General features: G+C 42.9%; 2 protein-coding genes across 2 annotated transcripts in view; one reads left to right on the top strand and one right to left on the bottom strand.

The window, feature by feature from the left end:
* Positions 1 to 5,621, bottom strand: part of timp2a (TIMP metallopeptidase inhibitor 2a) — a 17,426-nt gene extending 11,805 nt beyond the window's left edge. The window contains exon 1 of the mRNA XM_076298597.1: positions 5,193 to 5,621. Within this exon, the coding sequence (XP_076154712.1) occupies positions 5,193 to 5,322 (130 nt within the window). The 5' untranslated portion in view covers positions 5,323 to 5,621. The remainder of the gene's footprint in view (positions 1 to 5,192) is intronic.
* A 5,390-nt stretch (positions 5,622 to 11,011) lies between these two features.
* The window catches only part of cyth1b (cytohesin 1b), an 83,225-nt gene continuing 75,924 nt past the window's right edge, over positions 11,012 to 18,312 (top strand). Inside the window, exon 1 of the mRNA XM_076298594.1 lies at positions 11,012 to 11,239. Coding sequence (XP_076154709.1) covers positions 11,221 to 11,239 — 19 coding nt within the window. The 5' untranslated portion in view covers positions 11,012 to 11,220. The remainder of the gene's footprint in view (positions 11,240 to 18,312) is intronic.

Genomic DNA, 18,312 nt, shown 5'->3' with positions numbered 1-18,312 from the left:
CTAGCGTCTGGTGTATGAAAAAGCAGTCCTCCTCCACCTGAAGTCAGCCTCCACTTTCCCTGCCCTGCCCGACCCGACGAGGAAGCAGTTCTTACTCAACGAGCTGCCGCAAATAGACATTTTAAAAGGGTTTTTGGGACAAATAAAAGCTCCTGGACTTTATGAAGCTGAGTACTTTATGTAACACTATACAAATATGAGGAGGAGGAGGAGGATGGAGAGGAAGGATCAAAGGAAGCTGGGGTCTGGAGGTGTTTTTTTAAAGCCGCTCAATTGTCATGCGCGTCCGTCCACTTTCCGAGTCCTGCGAGAGTCGCTGACACATGACCAAACTTCCCCAGGCCCCCGCTTCTGTATTTTTAGAACTTTTTCCACTCCTGGAGCCTGTTGCTCTAGTTCTGCCTCCTTCACAAAATCTGTGAGAGATGGAGAGATCAAGAGAGCAAGGGGGGGGGGGGGCACAACAAGTCACAACACACCTGCACACACACACAGATAATCAGGCTCTCAAGATTTAGCTTGACACACACATCACATACAAAAACACTGTAGATATTTGTCAAGAGTCCTTGACTGCTCGGCACCACAACTGTTGCTGGTTTGCGTCCCGTGAGAATCAAAGCACAAACTGGTGTTGTGACTTGTTTGCCCAGAGTAATCTGGGAAGGAATGTGATACATCATTAACGTGAAACATCATTCACTCAGCAGACAAAACAGTTTAGCAAATGTTAACTGGAACAGTGAGTGACTTTCCAGCCCAGACGGAAGGCCAGTTTCTGTTTGTTTCTTGGCCATTGTGGAGGGACGGTGGCCAACGGTGAGCTAAGCACCTGAACGAGAGTTCAGGATGAAGCCTTGTGTGTTTCTCAAATGGCCATTTCATGTCCCTCATCTCCACCTATGTCAGAAATGTAGGCTTCTTTGATGTCAAGGCACTGGCACCAGCGTTATAAGCTTCTGCCAGGCATTCCAGCAGTATGTGTGTATGTGTGTGTGTATGTTTGTATGTGTATGTGTGTGTGTGTGTGTTTGTATGTGTGTGTGTGTGTGTGTGTGTGTGTGTGTGTGTGTGTGTGTGTGTGTGTGTGTGTGTGTGTGTGTGTGTGTGTGGCATGTGAGTGTTCCCACTCCACCCAAAAAACAGACAAGCCCGGGAAAGTTTTCTTCCCCTCCGTCACTCTCTGTTCCCTCGCTTCTCTTCTCCCCGTCCTGCCCTCGGCCCTCAAGAAGAGTCCCCAACCACTTCCTCGGAATGCTCAGTGCCACACCCGCCCTGGCCCCTCGGACACACACACCCCGGACGATGTGGTGACCCTTTGCCAGAATACCTCACATACCTCTACACAAACCCTCACACATTCATACACACACACACACACACACACACACACACACATACACACACAGTTCCCAACTACTCACTCTCCAAGGCATCACTGGGCACCAGTGATGCTGTTTCTTGGCTGTTTCTGAATGCCAGCCAAGACTAGGTCCCTGGCAACACACTCTCTCTTACACACCCACACACACACACAAACACGAAGATAAACAAAGTGTCCAGCCAGGACATAATAGTTTTGTTTATCATTCAGTTTTTCAATCAGCCTCGACAGCCTTCCACATTCATACTGAGGAAGTCTCTTAGACTTCCCTTCATGTTGTGCAACTTGTAGTAGTTGGTCAGTTAAGTGGTGTAGAATGCATTATAATGCAACATGCAGAGATAACATTCAGAGACCACTCTAGACTGGACACCTTCTGGCTGCACAAATAGAGCTGTACTGTATCTCTATTCACCAGTGCTCTGTGGTGAACACCTTCTGGCTGCACAAATAGAGCTATACTGTATCTCTATTCACCAGTGCTCTGTGGTGAACACCTTCTGGCTGCACAAATAGAGCTATACTGTATCTCTATTCACCAGTGCTCTGTGGTGAACGGGAAGGTGTGGTATTCCCAAGAAACCCGATGATTGAATAAGCCAATGAAAAATGAAAAGGAGTATTCTGCTGCCAATGCAAGAGATCATAACTTATCAGCTCCCTCATTTTTTCCCATCAGACAAAATGGGGGATGGGAATAGACAGCTCTAGATGCTTGGCACCAACACCATCCTCAACTGTGCATTTGCAAAGCATTCTGCAAAGCGAATTAGCTAGCGTCTGAGATACAGGGTATCAAAGCTAGCACGCTCTGCTTGCTAAGTTCTGCTTTGTTCATGCTCATTAAATCTGGAAGCTTATAAAAACGTGTTTCTTCAACTGAGCCTTACCACTGGGTAAGACTTAAGAGCCATCGGCTGAAGTCCAAAACAAGAGATGTCTTATAAATCACTGAGTTTACTCAAAGTCCTTTTAGGCAAGTCCCTCCACTAGGCGGCCATATTGCAACACTTTTTGGGCACTTAGCGGGCATCTATTTCGACACAACACCAACCTTGCTCCAGTGGCGAGATCACAACACATGATAGGCACAATGTATTCACAACACACCACATGATTGGCCCAATGTATTCACAAGTCGGGATATGTGTAGACAACTGCCATATTGGTGTTACAAACTAACCCCATGCATTTCTATGGATGATTTTTTTAGTGTCTCCTCATTAAAAAGTCTCTGGTTTACTGGGTACTGAGGTACATTTTTATCTAAATGTTCTGTTTTGTCTAATTTGATCAAAGTGGACATCTGAAAAGTCAACAGACCGGTGGGTGGTCCTGCACTTGGCAGGTCACTGTACTAACACACTAAAGAATGCTCTTCCTCTCTGTCCATCGACTATCAAAGCTCGGATAACCAACAATGAGAGTTCTTTAGTAATTCAATTCAGCTATTCAGCTAAGGTACAAAAGGCAGCCATCTTGTTGCGACCACTGGAATGAAAATATGCCGTTTTCATTTGAATCAGACGGCGAGACCAGTCGGGGCTTCTAATGCGGCCCAGGCCCTTCAGATGTGGCAGAACCAAAAACATCTTTGCGTCAAATCGACACCATTATTCACAATCCAGTGGGCTGAGGTAAGGCAAACTGAGCAGCCAGAACACAGAGACACACAGAGAGGGCCTTTTTTCAAGTCGAATGCCACACATATTTCTGAAAGGTCATCTACTTTCATTGCTTTTTCCTTTCGGGCCCGTCCAGAACTCAGCGAGCCAGATGCATTCTCCATGCCTGACACGCCCCCCTCCTCCCAGCGCTGCTGGCTCCGGATTCACCCTCGCCTCCTTCCAGCCACGCTATGGTGGGGAGGGCGGGTCTGTGAACTGGCCTCTGGCGAGGGCACTGTCCCGCTGAATTAGGTCTGATCCGGGTGGGAAAACCCCATTGGGACTCACGGCATTCCTGCCATTCCTGGAGACCTGCAACTCCGGCAGCACCACCCATCAGCTCTGTATTGACCTGCTACCAGAACCATCACAGAGAGAGAGAGAGAGTTAGAGAGAGAGATAATCTGAACACTCCATCATGGGATATCTCTCCTTTTTCACCCCTCTCTCTCTCTCTCTTTCTCTAGAGCCACTGCCACGTACACAGGCCTGTCCTGATCTGGATGCTGAGTGCCAATACATTCACATCACAGGTACGCTGTACAAACACACACACACACACACACACACACACACACACACACACACACACACACACACACACACACACACACACACACACACTACCCAAACAACCATAGCCATAGCCTGGCACTTGTCTGCTATCACTGGGCCAGGAAGGACTCACTATTTTATTTGAAGCCAGTAAACCACTAAAAGACTCAGCCTTCCTTCAGATCTTTCCCACACCAGTCAGACCAGGCATCCAAAGCCTAGTCTGAGATGTCTGTTATGGCGAGAGGAGTGAGGCACAGATTCAACATTCACCTCTGATCTTCCTGGTGGTTGTATGTTGAAATCATTTAAATCTTATTAGATTAATGACCTGAGCACTGGTTTCACATTTACTGAGTCACACACACACACACACACACACACACACACACACACACACACACACACACACACACACACACACGTATTGCAACCACAAACATGTCTTCCACATTAGACTGCCTTAAACCACCAAGAGCTCAAAGACATAGACAAAGTTAATTGTCTGTGAGTGTTCACTGTGAAGTGAAACTTAACTATCATCTCCACCAACACCACCCCCAAGCCCCTGTCCCAGAAGTTCTTCTGCATACAATCACTAGTAGGCGGCTAGGCGCCCATCATAACAATAGTTATTCAAGCAGAATTTCCAAACATTTATGTTTGGGAAACTGTCGTTTCTAAACCAAATCCTCTGCTTGATAGCAGGTATCACAACAATCTGACTTGTTGTTTCAATAAACTAGGTAGGTCAAAAAGATACAAATGTTCAGATAAAAGACTAATACAACAGCTGCACAAGTGTCTATTCAGGTCAACCTTACATGACCACTTGTGACAGCACCTGAAGAAGAAGAAGAAGAAGAAGAAGAAGAAGAAGACTATTACCCAATTATTACCATCCAGAAATGGAAAGTCCACATTTTACGCACATGAGATTTTAATAAAGAGGCAAACCTTAGCTTGACCTTATGTAAACGTCACAAGGAAACTCAAAGGGTGGTGAACAAAACGAGGTCAAGTGTTTAACCCTTAGTGTGAGACTGTCTGGTCAACGATAACGTCATGCTCATAAAGAAACATCAAATTATCTTGCGCCCAGAGACAAGGCATTCGAAAACTGGCACGAGGGTGCAGCAGAGTTAAACAGGATACGCAGCACTGTGAATGTTTACACGCCTTGGCCAATAGCCTTTTGAACAATCAACAATCCCTCTGAGAGTTTTTTTTTTTTCAAACAATTATTGAGACACAACAGAGTAGGCCTACGTTAATAATAGAGAACATCATTTCTCATGTATTTCCCGATGTCATTGTTTATGACAATAATGTCACTTCCTCAGGTGAGGTGACGCCCACCGTAAAAAAAAATAATGACCTGAAGACGTCAAAGGAGAAAATACAAGTACACAAAACAGATACACAAATAATGGAATATGCTAAGAAAAAATATTCAGTGACTGACACCACATGCGAGTTCCTGTCAATTAAAGTCCTCTTATGTGACTGCGCTGGACCGAAGTCCCAAAGCATTGAACAAGGGTGAAATGTCGGATCTCTGTGGGTTCCTACCGTCATCTACTCACCAACATCGGCGTTGCAGAAAGCCTGTTGAGGATGTACAGGAGAACAGCTGCACGCCTCAGCGATTTCCTCCACTTGCCAGAGAATAAGCACAACAAGCGTGCAAAAGAAGCTGTTCACTGCGTACGGCATTTCCCGCTTGGTGAGTTAATCTTACAGGTGATAAAGGTATGAACGCCTGTGGACTTTCTAAATGCTGATCAATAGATTTACAGATCCCCCTTAACAATAAATATCTTGACACTTCCCTTACTACAATAACAATAACACTCTTCCGATAGTCTCAACACAATATTATTCTCTGGTGCGCAATGGACTATCTCTGCCAGATTGAGACAATCATGCGTGTAATGCTAACGTTTGCAGACAACCTGTGCTACTTCTCGCTGTGTACCCGTGCCCTCTACCCTGACTGCCTTGTATGGGTCTGTTTTTGTCTGACGCGGTCGGGCTCATTTTTTAAGGCTGCCCGGACGGACTCCTCCCACCCATCCAGAAACGTCCAGCGGTGGGCGACTGTGCGGTGAAGGTCCTCCTCCTCCGGCGTGTGATTTTCTCTCTGTCCAGATGCGACAGTCAGCTGATGTCATACCAGTGTGGTCATTGATTCGAAGACATTTGGGGAAGAATAGAAAGATCAAATAAAGGTCAGAAATCAGACATAGAAACAAGAGGGCTTTGACTTATGCAGTGTGCAGTGTGTGTGTGTGTATGTGTGTGTGTGTGTGTGTGTGTGTGTGTGTGTGTTTGGGGGGGGGGTGCAAAAGTGCTAGGGCAAAAGATGAGGGCATATTTTAGACTACAGCTGCCACACTTTTCTCTCAGCCACTTGTGAAAACACACACACATAGCCCACACAGATACAGCTGCATCAGCAGAGGCCAGGTATCACCAAAGCAGATCAGCAGTCTGGCCTGGCACAGACCACAAAGGTTCACCTTCACCAAACCATTACTTTCACCAACCATTTAAAAACATAGTTAGGCTATGTTACACTATTTGTTTGGTGGGGAATGAAAACATTTGCACACTTTAAAAGTCAGTGAATTACATGATATCAACATTTGTATTAGTTCATTGTGTCCATCTTTATCTGTGTTTTCTTTATTTTCTTCTGTTATTTTAATACATAGTAAACACACTTATGACTATGTACATGCAGGCCATAGCCATAATCATCATCATATGGCAAATTATTGAAACTGTGGACATTTCAGCATACTATTGTAGAAATGCACTGTAGCAGCAATATAATGCATCAATTCTGTTTTGTGGATTTTGCGCTTCAAGTCTTGGACATTTATTTTGGGTGATTGTAAAGTTTGCTCTTCACTGGGGGACAGTAAAATGCTCACTCTGTTTGTCTGGAGACTCTCCACTGTTTCCACTCAGAGCTCAGAAAAAAAAACCTGCTCCCTGTGTCACTTTGAACGCAGGAAAAAGTGAGAGAGGAGGAAGAGGTGGCAGGCAAGAGAGGAATAAGTAAATAGGAATAAGGCTCGGAAAATCCCGTGGCGTTTGCCACAGCTCCTGCCAACTCCGCCACGTACCTTACGTCATCCTTTGGCTCCGTCCCACACGGGCCCCTCAGGGCTCAACAGGAAATACCTGCTCTTGTCTGCCTGGGTCCACAGCATCCAGTGGCCAATGGTCCCCAATAGCACCCTGCAGGTAATGGACAGAATGACAGCATGAAAAATAATCCAGCAATAATAATAATAACTGACATATAGAAGCATAATCATTTATCTTATTCCATTGATATTTCTTTGATCAAATTCCATGTAAAGAAACTTTTACGATTAATGCATTTGCATTTATTCATATAGCATACACTTTTATCCAAAGCAACTTTCCTATGTCAATTATATTACAAGGGCTGATTGTCCCCAGAGCGACTAGGGTTGTTTTGCTCAAACAAAGCTGGGAATTGAACCCACATCTTTTAAGGCTACGCTAGCCCTGCGCCTAAGCTATTCCTTAGCCCTTACGCTACCACTGCCCCCTGATTAAGGTATTCTATAAAATGGGTTGCACATGGAAGATTGTGATATTATTTGGATTCTGAAGAATAAGATCTTCTTGATCTTCAAGCTTGGTCCTTCAAAATAATTACTTTTTTGGTTTCAACATGTGCCTCATGAATAGTTTCCCATCATGTCATTCTATTGTATCACCAGAGGCAGTTAGAGCATTGATTCAGCTCCTTGTATGCTGAGGATGTAAAATCAAAAACTTGATTTTCAGACATTTTTATTGATGTTCTACTGAGACATGGGTTGTTGAATTCTAGAAGGCTGATTGAGTGAGTAAATAAGTCTCTCAGTGAGTTTTCATGAAATACATGAAGTGTACTCATGAAGTGGAGTGTATTTACTGACAAAGGTACATTTTTAAGTTATACTTTGCCTTTGAGCTTCAAGAATAATGCTGCAATAACCAGGCACAAATAATACCAGTGAGACGTGAGATTTCTCATACAAGTATTTGGATTTCCTACACAGTTTTATGCCATGATTTTAGGTTTTCAAGTTTAGAACACATCCATCTAAACCAAAAATGGTGTCTTCTTAAACTGTTTTTATCATCACTGTTTACACTCACAACAGTCTGATCTCTCAGCTGGAACATTCAGTTCAAAACAAAAGATACCATATCTGCACCATTGGTATGTAAAAAATTCAATCACACTTGAGAATGAGTAGAAATTGAATATGACACTGATAAGGATCCTGATGTGGTACACTCTGACCAAAATATGTTACGAGCGTCCACTAAGGCAAGGGTGTTAACATTCTTTCACTGTTAACTCAACTAACAGTCACTAATATGAGCCTGACCATTTCCAGGTAATTTTAAAGACCAGTTACCTCAGCACCAAATGAGAACATGGGCCCAAGGCTTATCCGCAACGGCAGCTATGTTTCCAAGGTAGTCATCACCTCAACTAGACACAGAGGTACTGACACCATTAATGATCCAGTTTCAGTGGCCAAGGTTGAAACGACAAGTTGACACTTTTTTCCAAAATATGTATTCCTAAGGCGTGTAAATAAACACTGGGACCCTGAGGCCTGACAGGAGCATCCCTTTATAGCTCCTGGGGTTTCCTCCTCGGCCGCCTGTGGGCCCTGAGGTCCCATAACAAAAGCAGTGGCGGTGAGGCATCCGGCGCCTAGAGCCTTGGGCAGACCTGCTCGTGACTGGGCCTGAGGTTTCCCACGCAGGCCAGGGTGAGTTTGCAGAAAAGCGAGTGATGTTCTTCAGCCACATCACACAGATCTCCCCCACAGCCACCTCAATGGGATCATGTGGACAGGAATAGCGATAGAGGACAGATGGATTAGGCCTGTTTGTTGATGTGGAAGGAAGTTCCTCCATGATTAGCCTTTATACCTCCCCTCCAGCTTGGCTCGGATGGACACTTGCCCATATTTGCACATCTCAGTATTTCCTGTAGGAATTCTTCACGTTTATGGATCTTGGATGTGTTTACTCTGTTTCCCCCCTCAGTGAGACCTCTTGAAGAATGGCTGTATTTTTTTTTATCAGCTTAGCCACAGTCTCTGTGTCCATGGATATAATAGGGAAATACGGGTGGAACAAGCTGAACATGGAGAGAATTATATTCAGGACTTCCTTGACCTGTCTCAGTGTCTGTTAAGCAGTGTGAATTGTCACTATCCAATATAAAGATGGCCCTGGTGTTATGAGTTTCTTTCACAGACTTTTAGGGGCAGTTTCACTGTAAGTGAGATAACAGTCACTGGAGGTTAATTTTTCTGGAAAGCTGGAAGTAATCAGCGTGTTGTGGCCTTGGATGCTCCTGCCCTGCCGTGTGCATGCAGGATGACCTGGCCTTGGGTACTGCCTGCCCCAGTGAAACATGGAGAGTAGAGAGTGAGCAGACTCCTTATTCCCAAAAAAAGAGAAAGAGAGCACTGTATACGTACATATGTGTGTGTTTGTGTGTGTGAGGGCGCATGTGTGTGTGTGTGTGCAATGCTCTTTAAAGAGCCAGACAAAAGCCCTTTGGAGGCTGTGGTGATATACTCAGCTGGGAAACTATGCAGAAAATGTGAAATCTGCGCCCAGAGGGAATGTTTTTGCAATTTTCTATGTTCCTTAAAAAAATAACAAATAATCCAAACAGGGGGATACACTGCTTTGCTAGAGTTAATGATGATTGTCCAATTTGTGCACTGTGGCCTTATTTTCAGTCTTTTAACCCTTTGTGATAGTATGGCTAATAGTTAGCATTGTAAAGCCTAATGATTTGGATGGAACACTTTTATGATGGGAAGAACAATGACAGTCAAAAGAAATAACATTTTGTCCCAAGGGTTTTTATTCCACATGTTTATTCTGTCATTTTGTCTTGAATTTTGTCTCATAACATTTTTTTCGGTTGAAGTAGTAGACACCACTGAATATTTTGCAGACATCTGAGTCAAGCGTAGAGTCATAAGAAACTGCCCACTCTATAGAATATGACTTTTCTAATTCCACTCTGGTCTCAACTACCATTTGTTAGAGGTAAGTGGCAGATTTTGTAACATATTGATACAATACGATACAATATACTTTATTGTCCCAAAGGAAATTTGTCTTGGACTCATATGCTGTGCACATGCCATCAGGCCTACAATAAAAACAAACCACTCTAAACTAAATTACTTTTGTCTTGTATGTGATATAATTCATATGACATACATCACATCACATACATCACTCTTGTACTTAAACTGACACTTGTTACCCCCTTTTAACAATTTTTTTTTTTTAAGTGGTTTGATGTCAGACCAGGTCACATGTGTCTAATTAGTTATACAGTGAGTGTTTTTGAAATTTTAAAACAGGTTCGGCTATCTCACCAGGGTCTCACCAGTTATGATTAATTGACATGATTATGTCCTATTACAAGTTCAATCAGACTGGGCCTCAACTGAATAGCACTCATTACTTCTGAGCAGTTTAAGAGTGTAAATAAAAAAAACAGGGTAGACCAGGCCATTTAAGGTCGACTATATCTCAGGTATATTATAACAGAAATGTTGTCTAATAGCCTTACACATGGACGACTGTTGCAGTTTGCATCAAAAATCCCTCCTGTCCACCAAAAGGGTAGGCTACGCTGACATCTGCTGGACAAGGTTGACATTGTCTTTTTGAGAAAAGCAATTAGCCTAGCCTACTATCACTAAACATAACAATATATTTCATGCAGAGTTCAGAGGTTTGAAGTATAACTTTTGCCAAGCATGCCTGTCTTTTTATTTTGAAACGATAAAGGAAGAACATCTTATTTTTAGGCTACCACAGATGTAATAGTGTGCTGTATAAATGTGCTTTTAAATTGTGTGATGAAGGAATTAAGACTATTCAGTGTAGGCTACAAGAGTCTGAACACCCAACTCAGTTCTTTATTTATTGGGGTGTCACATGGAGTTCAGTTCTCCCATTTAATTAGGCCTATACTGTAATATAACAGCATAGAACATTTATATTTCATTCCCATCTCGACACCCGTTTCATAAATCATTGAAGTCAGTAGGACTAGGCTAGCCTAGGCTACATTGCACCCAATATATCTCACGTTTTATCCGGTATTTTCTAGTTCTGTTGATTTTTCCTGAATTTCACGCTTGGTTACAATACAATGGCTAGTGCAAATCTAGGCGTAGCCTAGGTCAAATAAAAAAAATCCATCACGCCATACTTAATAACTTTTAGAGATATTCAGCGAGTAAAGTCCCATCTACATCTACCCCAGTGCATGACCTCACTCTCTCATGAGCGGAATCTCCGTCACGAACAGTTTGCAGTCCACATATCCGCGAAGATCACCTGTACGAGAAAGACGGTGAACGCGCGTGTTCGTGTGTGGCCGTCCTCGCGGATGCTGCTTGTGGAAGAGTGTTGAGAGGAAACGTGGTAAAGTCCAAAAATAGAAGAAGAGAAGCGGAATTCTGAAGAACCTGGGTATAGGTGGACTCGCTGTCAGAAGAGAGACACAACCATCGGCGCAGGATGGAGGAGGAGAACTACGGTAGGAGTACATTTGAGCTCTTTGCAAAACGATTAATGCTACTTCCAGTTAATGTCCCTTAACGTAGGCTATCACTTTTGTTATGCCATGGTGAAAACTGTTAGAGCTGCGATTTTCGACTTGTGGGTTAGGCTAGCACATTAAGCGTTGCTTCAGACCTGGTTAGGATAACTTTGAAAATGAAGAAATGCTATTTTGTGCTCTTTTGGGCTTTGCAATAGCTTGATACATAATACATAGATCATTCTTTCTGTCCCTGTGAACTACCTGTAAGAGAACTTTCTCTCTACATCTGACATGCAATCGCTGCATTGCCTAGCGGTATCAGCTGACAACAGAACGATGCTGAGAGACTATGAATAATTGACAACCTTTTCCTAGCACCGAATCTAATTCATAAGTAAAGACGTTCACAGAATTATTTTTTTGACCGTTGAGAACGGCTGTTTTGCTTTCCGCGTTTCAACAACTGGAGCTGCTTAGGAATCAGCGTTGAAGTGCCGCTGGAATGAACACACGTCGTCTTAGCTTGCTGCAGCCCAAAACGTGGGTGGTGTAGGCTATCTAAATTATTTATACACACTTTTTATCTGCTGAGTGCCCTCTGTAACTGGAAGTACACATGTTGTGTGTGTGTGTGTGTCTGTGTGTGTGCGTGTTTGTGTATGTAGGCCTACGTGTGTGTGTGTGTGTGTGTGAGAGAGAGAGAGTGTGTGTGTGTGTGTGTGTGAGGGAGAGATGGTTGTTAAATAAACGAGTCTCATGTAATTAATCAGTGCTTTTACCAAGAGCATGTTGAAGTGTGTTTAAGTACCGTTTTTGCTTACAGTTGGCGGTTTCCCTCACACTCATATTGAAATGTCTGCTAGACAATAGCAAGCAGTGGTACAGGATATCCTGAGCTAGAACATCAGTGAAACTCCCTGCAATGGAGTGTGTGTGTGTGAATGTGTGTGTGTGTGTGGGGAGGGGGGTGTTGGGAGCATACATGTGTGTTTTTTTTGTGTGTGAGAGAAAGAGATAGGGAGAGAGGGCGTTTTAGGTGCAGTGTTTGGTAGAGTGATGCTTCCTAAGCATGAATCTGGCATTTCATCATACTCGTCTCTCTCTTTTACAGGAAATTATCTTACATCAACAGGAAGATAAATTGCAGTATGACAAGCACGTTGTCGATTTTTTCCATAGAAAAACCAAAGCCATACAATGTAAGCACATAGAATGTAAGGCAGACATGAAAACGTGTGTTTTTATTTTTACTTTGCAGTACTTGCCTGTTAACAAAAAAGAGGAAGCTTGTCAAGTATGGTTGGTGTTTTGCGTGCATGTAAGAAAATTAAGAATTCTAATGTTTTTGCTTGAAGTTTTGTCTATAGGCTAATAAATAATTAATTGTATGGTCCGTGTGTGTGTGTGTATGTGTGTGTTTGTGTGTGTGTATATGTATGTATGTGTATGTATGTGTGTGTGTATGTGTGTGTGTGTCTGTGTGTGTGTGTGTGTGCCTACATATGCCGTGTGTGTGTGTGTGTGTGTGCCTACACATGCCTACTCGGTACGTGAGATCCGTAAAACGATTAATGCGACTTCCAGTTAATGTCCCTTAACGTATCACTTTTGTTATGCCATGGTAAAAACTGTTAGAGCTGCGATTTTTGATTTCTTGTGGGTTACTGTAGGCTAGCATACTAAGCGTGGCTTCAGACCTGGTTAGGATAACTTTAAAATGAGGAAATGCTATTTTGTGCTCTTTGGGGCTTTGCAATAGCTTGATACATAATTCAGAATTAATTATGTGGTTAGGGGAGCACACGTGTGTATTTTTGTGTGTGAGAGAAAGAGAGGGAGAGAGAGAGAGCGCGCTTTAGGTGCAGTGTTTGTGTGTGTGTGTGTGTGTGTGTGCACATGCCTTCTCGGGACGTGAGATTCGTGAGATCCAGCTTCATAATACTGTGATACTTGTCAGCACAGTTTATGATGTGTGAGTGGGTGTTTGCTCTTGAAACACATAAAAACGTGTATGAAAAATGTGTGTGAGTGTGTGTGTGTGTGTGTGTGTGTTAGTGTGCATACGGTAAGATCTGTGTGGGGGTGTTTTTAGCAGAGGTCTGGGCCACTGCTGCAGTTACACAACAGTGAAACTACTACCTTACAATACATTTATCATGACTTCAATGCTGCCATTATTGAGATGTCATCTGCAGTCTGTCTAAGCACTGTTCTTGTAAGAAAACCAGATGATAGCTCGAGCACACAGAGCAACTTGTCCAGTGATGTTCCAGTGTTCCTGACCAATCCTGTTTTTGAACACTTTCCTTCTGATATTAGTCAACACATTTTATCTATAGAACTTCTATCATTTATAGGCAGCTAGTCACAATCATCAAATGAGAACATAATATCAACACATTTTATCTATAGAACTTCTGTCATTTATAGGTAGCTAGTCGTGATCATCAAATGAGAACATTAGAAACCTGTGATGTTATTGCCTGGCAACATTGCTTAAGAAGTTGCCCCATGTATAACCTTCAGTCCACATCACAAATTTATGTCCTCTACGTGAGTCTGTTGGACTGCCTCAGCATGTCCCCACTGATGGAATATTCCATAAATACCACAGCATTTATTAATGATATATGTCATCATCCTTGCAGACATGGCACCGTGAAGAAGGCCCTTATTAGAAGAAGATGTGCTGTAGACATTTTGCCATTAGTATGCTACTATCAAGGAATGTGTTTGTGTCTGCTGTCTGTTTGTTGTGTGTTACCATAGTGCATATGCATGTGCACATACTATACATATGTGGCTACACATAGGAAACATTCAGGTGGAGTGCACATACGCAATGAGGTGAATACGCACACACACACACACACACATGTAAAAAATAGCATATGAGGTTAGTGTGAGTATCAACATGGTCACACTCAATCAATCAATCAGTCATGGGGCAGCCGTGGCCCACTCTGGACTTGTAACCGGAGGGTTGCCGGTTCGAGCCCTGACCAGTGGGCCACGGCTGAAGTGCCCTTGAGCAAGGCACCTAACCCCTCACTGCTCCCCGAGCGCCGCTGTTGAAGCAGGCAGCTCACTGCGCCGGGATTAGTGTGTGCTTTACCTCACTGTGTGCTCTGTGTGTTTCACTAATTCACGGATTGGGATAAAATGCAGTTGTTGTTGTTGTTGTTGCTGTGTGTGTGTGTGTGTGTGTGTTAGAGAGCCTTTCTGCCTGCAGAATACTACTGCCTCTGGGCTTCTTTCTTTGTCAGGACTGTGTGAGTGGCACTGTACTGTTACTGCACTGCCGAATGCACACACAGAGCTCCTCTTCAGTCACACCGCTCCCTTTGGGACAATCCAGTGTGTGTGTGTGCGTGTGTGCAAAGAGGCGAAGAGGGAATAGATGGTCTGAGAGTGAAAGAGAGACAGAGAGAAGAAGAGATGTTTTTATGTGGTTGTGAAATCTATGACATGTCTGAACATTTTGTGGTGTGTTCTGTGCCTGTGCGCCTGTTCTGCTGCGTCCAGGAAGCAGCCATACCTCAGGAAATTGTGTGTGTGTGTGTGTGTGTGCGCGCGCGCGTGTGTCCTCAAATTACCTTTGTTTCTCTCTTTGAATATGTGGTGCTCTGCCTGCAGCCTCCGCCTACCTTACTGAACTTTGCATGTTCACTCACACACGGCACGACCACAACTGAAAACAAATCTCTGTATTCCACTTTTACGTGTTAGCCACTAGAGGGCCTCTGCATTCAATAAAAGTCCTCAAAAGGCTAAAAGGAATGTTTTCGAATGCAAGTTGTACAGGTATGCATGTGGCAGAAAAAAAAATTAACATTATATTTCTTGGGGATATGTGTGTGTTTATGAGTAATGTTTTATGTTGTGTGTGTGTGTGTAATGTGTAATATGTGATGTTGTGCATGTGTGAAAATTCATATTTCTGTGTGTGTGTGTGTGTGTGTGTGTGTGTGTGTGTGTGTGTGTGTGTGTGTGTTTGTGTGTATAAGTGTGTGTGTAAGGTCAAGCCTCTCTTAATCCCCTATTTTCCCTTCTTGTCATTGGTTGGCATAGAAACAGGTCCTCTGAAGTGATTTCCAGATCTAGTTAAATGATGAGCATTTGCCTTTGTGTGTACATCAGTAGATTCATGTGTAGTAGGCCAACACTGGGAGCCTGGATTTATATGTGTCCATATGTGGAAGTGGGATTCATGTGTTTGTCAGTGCATTTTATTGTTAGTTTTGTACAGTCTTGTCTTTTTTTCTCAGTTATGTGTCTAACTTGTAAAATATGAGTAATTTCTATTAAAGCATCCCCACAGGCTTGGAAGACTATAGATGACCTTCAAGCATAAATTTATGTTGCATAGCTGTGCCTTCATGCTGAATTTAGGAAGCTTCTGTCTCACAGTTGTAACACTAGATCATTATGACCGCCGCTAGCGAAGCTAGCGAAGCGGTCATATAGGGATTGTCAATTTTTTTTTTTTTTTTTTTTTTCCCGTCATCTACTTCCTGAATTTTTGGTCAACTATACCCGGGACACCGAACCACCGGGGCACATGAAATTTGGTGGGTATGTAGCCCCACTAGACTTTTACGGAAAAATTTCGTTTCGTCCCTGGGGGCCACTCTACCCCCGTGCTGGGCCCCCCGAAACGCAAAAAAAGCAGTTTTTCCTAAATAACTACCTGAACCGTGGCACTGAGGATGAAGAATATTTTATGGTATGTTGGTCTCAAGGGCCCACATCAACCTTGCACCCCCCCGGTAAAAAATGAAAATGCAATATTATTCTGCTTTAATTGCCCCTATCTTCAGTTAAGATGTTCAGAACTGCACCAAATTTTATGTGTATGATTGACCTCATAGATATATACACTAGATGTCGCCTTCTGCTTCTCAGCATGCGTCAACACCGCCGCCATCTTTGTACAGGGATCTGAAGCGCTAAACTAGTTCTCCTGTATTGTCAGTGTTACCTATTTAGCGACGTTTGGCCACCCCCAGCGATAGAAAACCTTTTTAGCGATTAGCGACAAATTTGGGAACTTCTCACAATGATGGCAGATCGGCTTCTTTGTTGTTGAAACGTAAAACAATCACCTTTCTTATGGCTTTGTCATTTATGAATTCAGCTACATCTCGTTTGCCCATGGCACTGACCCATGATTATAAAAGTAACGACTGGCGTAGCCTATGTAGTAGCAGAGGTAAATGTTCTACAGATCTACAGCAACTTCTGGTGAGATTACAACTTACATGAGTAAACGAGACGAGGGGTATGTGGCCTCAACCAGAGCCTGTCTATGAAGAGCCTGTTTACTTTCATTGTATCGAACCTGGTTGCAGTTTACTCATTGTTCCTCTAGAGGCCGCCGCTAGCTAGTGCAGAATGAATGGGAGTCTATGGGGCTAGACGGGTAAAATGTATCTTTATTATCGTCTTAAGCTTAGTTTTCTCTAGACTCAACCATAAATACATGCCTGTCAGTTGGAACAACCCAAAAAACTAGATAATTGCTTGAGATTTTGACGATTTATGGTGATTTTATTTTCGCTAGATCATTGCCCAGATTGACGCTAATGTATTATAGAGGAGTGGATCACTGAATCAAGATGGCGTCTCGATTGACGCATTCGTTCCAATGAACAGCAGTAGTCAAGGCGACATCTAGTGTATATATCTATGGATTGACCTGGCATTCTCTGGGGGTATGCCAAGTTTCGTAGAATTTCATCCATGGGGGGGTCTTAAAAAAATTAGGTTATGTGTACATTTAGTGACTGTACACTCATTGGCCTGTAGATGGCGGTGCACACATATACACATGCACACACACACAGGCACCCACATACTATCGGTATTAGAACGGCCGATACATAATTACAAATTCAGTAGGATTAAAAGAAAGCCATAATAAATATTCATCACCATCATCATGGCTGCATTTCCAGTATTGGCGATAAGTAGTCGTTTGTCCACTAGATGGCGCATCGTTGCAGTGAGACGTAATTTTGTTGGAAGTTAAAAGTGGGTTGAAAAAAACAATGGATGCTTCCTACAAGGACTGTAATTTACCGCAGAGAACGTCTAATAAGGATAGGACGATGTTCACATGAAATGTAATTCCCATTTCTTCTTGAAGCCGACATAAATCTGAGGATGTTTATCGGACATGCTTGGTTTTTACTGCAGGTACGTTAATCTTATAATATCAATAAGGACCTAGGTAATGTTACCATTAGCGTTGGTTGAGTGATGGAGGCCAATTTGATTGATTGCATTTGTAGAAAACTAGAAATGCGGATATACCAAGCAAATTGATAGCAGCACTGTAATTGTATCTTTCGACTGTCATTTGTTGCACGTGCTACAAAAATCATTCTGTGCAATGGAAGATTTACCAACGTTACTGATACAGTTTTGCCTATACATGCGTGAGACTAGACGTCTGTTTATTTCGTTTTAAGTGCGTGCAGGGTGTGTGAGAGGGGAATCGATGTGCTTTGATTCCAGCTTGGTAGTTGTAGTCTGTGAAATTAAAAAGCACGTGTGTGTGAAGTATCCAAACAATGACACCTTCATTTCATTATGGTTGCTTTAGCAACACACCTTAAGCTACTGTGTAGTGGGTCCCATTTAGAAGTGGCTACTTCATTCGCGCTTTCCTTAACTCATGGAGCTGCATGAATTTTATTACAACTTTTCGCCACAATATGGCAGTTTAAGTCCGCTTGATACTGTAAGGCGTAAGCCATTGGTTTCCAAAGGAGATTTTATTTGTGTCGCCAGCATAGCCTATTGACAATTTATGTTGTAAATAGGCCTACCTTATAAGCCTACCTGTAGCTTAGGGAAGCTAACAGCTTTCTATTAGGATCTAGTTTGTTAGTTACAGTTTTGTCATAACTCCCTGATGCATTTTTGCATTTAGAATAGCCAGAGCGTGGATATCTCAATCGGAAAATTAAACAATATCGGGTGCCAGGTGAACCCAGCCTGATCTGCCCGCTATTTATTTTTTGATTTCTTAAAAGATTGAGCTTGGTCTGGTGAAAGCCAGA

The sequence above is a fragment of the Alosa pseudoharengus genome, unplaced genomic scaffold (genome assembly GCF_046254945.1).
Source record: "Alosa pseudoharengus isolate Yale_2024_CS ecotype anadromous, Long Island Sound unplaced genomic scaffold, YU_APseudo_1.1 YU_APseudo_1.1_scf_21, whole genome shotgun sequence".
NCBI classification, from domain to species: Eukaryota; Metazoa; Chordata; class Actinopteri; order Clupeiformes; family Clupeidae; genus Alosa; species Alosa pseudoharengus.
The sequence above is the reverse complement of the archived record's forward strand: the minus strand, read 5'-3'. Positions and strand labels throughout refer to the sequence as shown.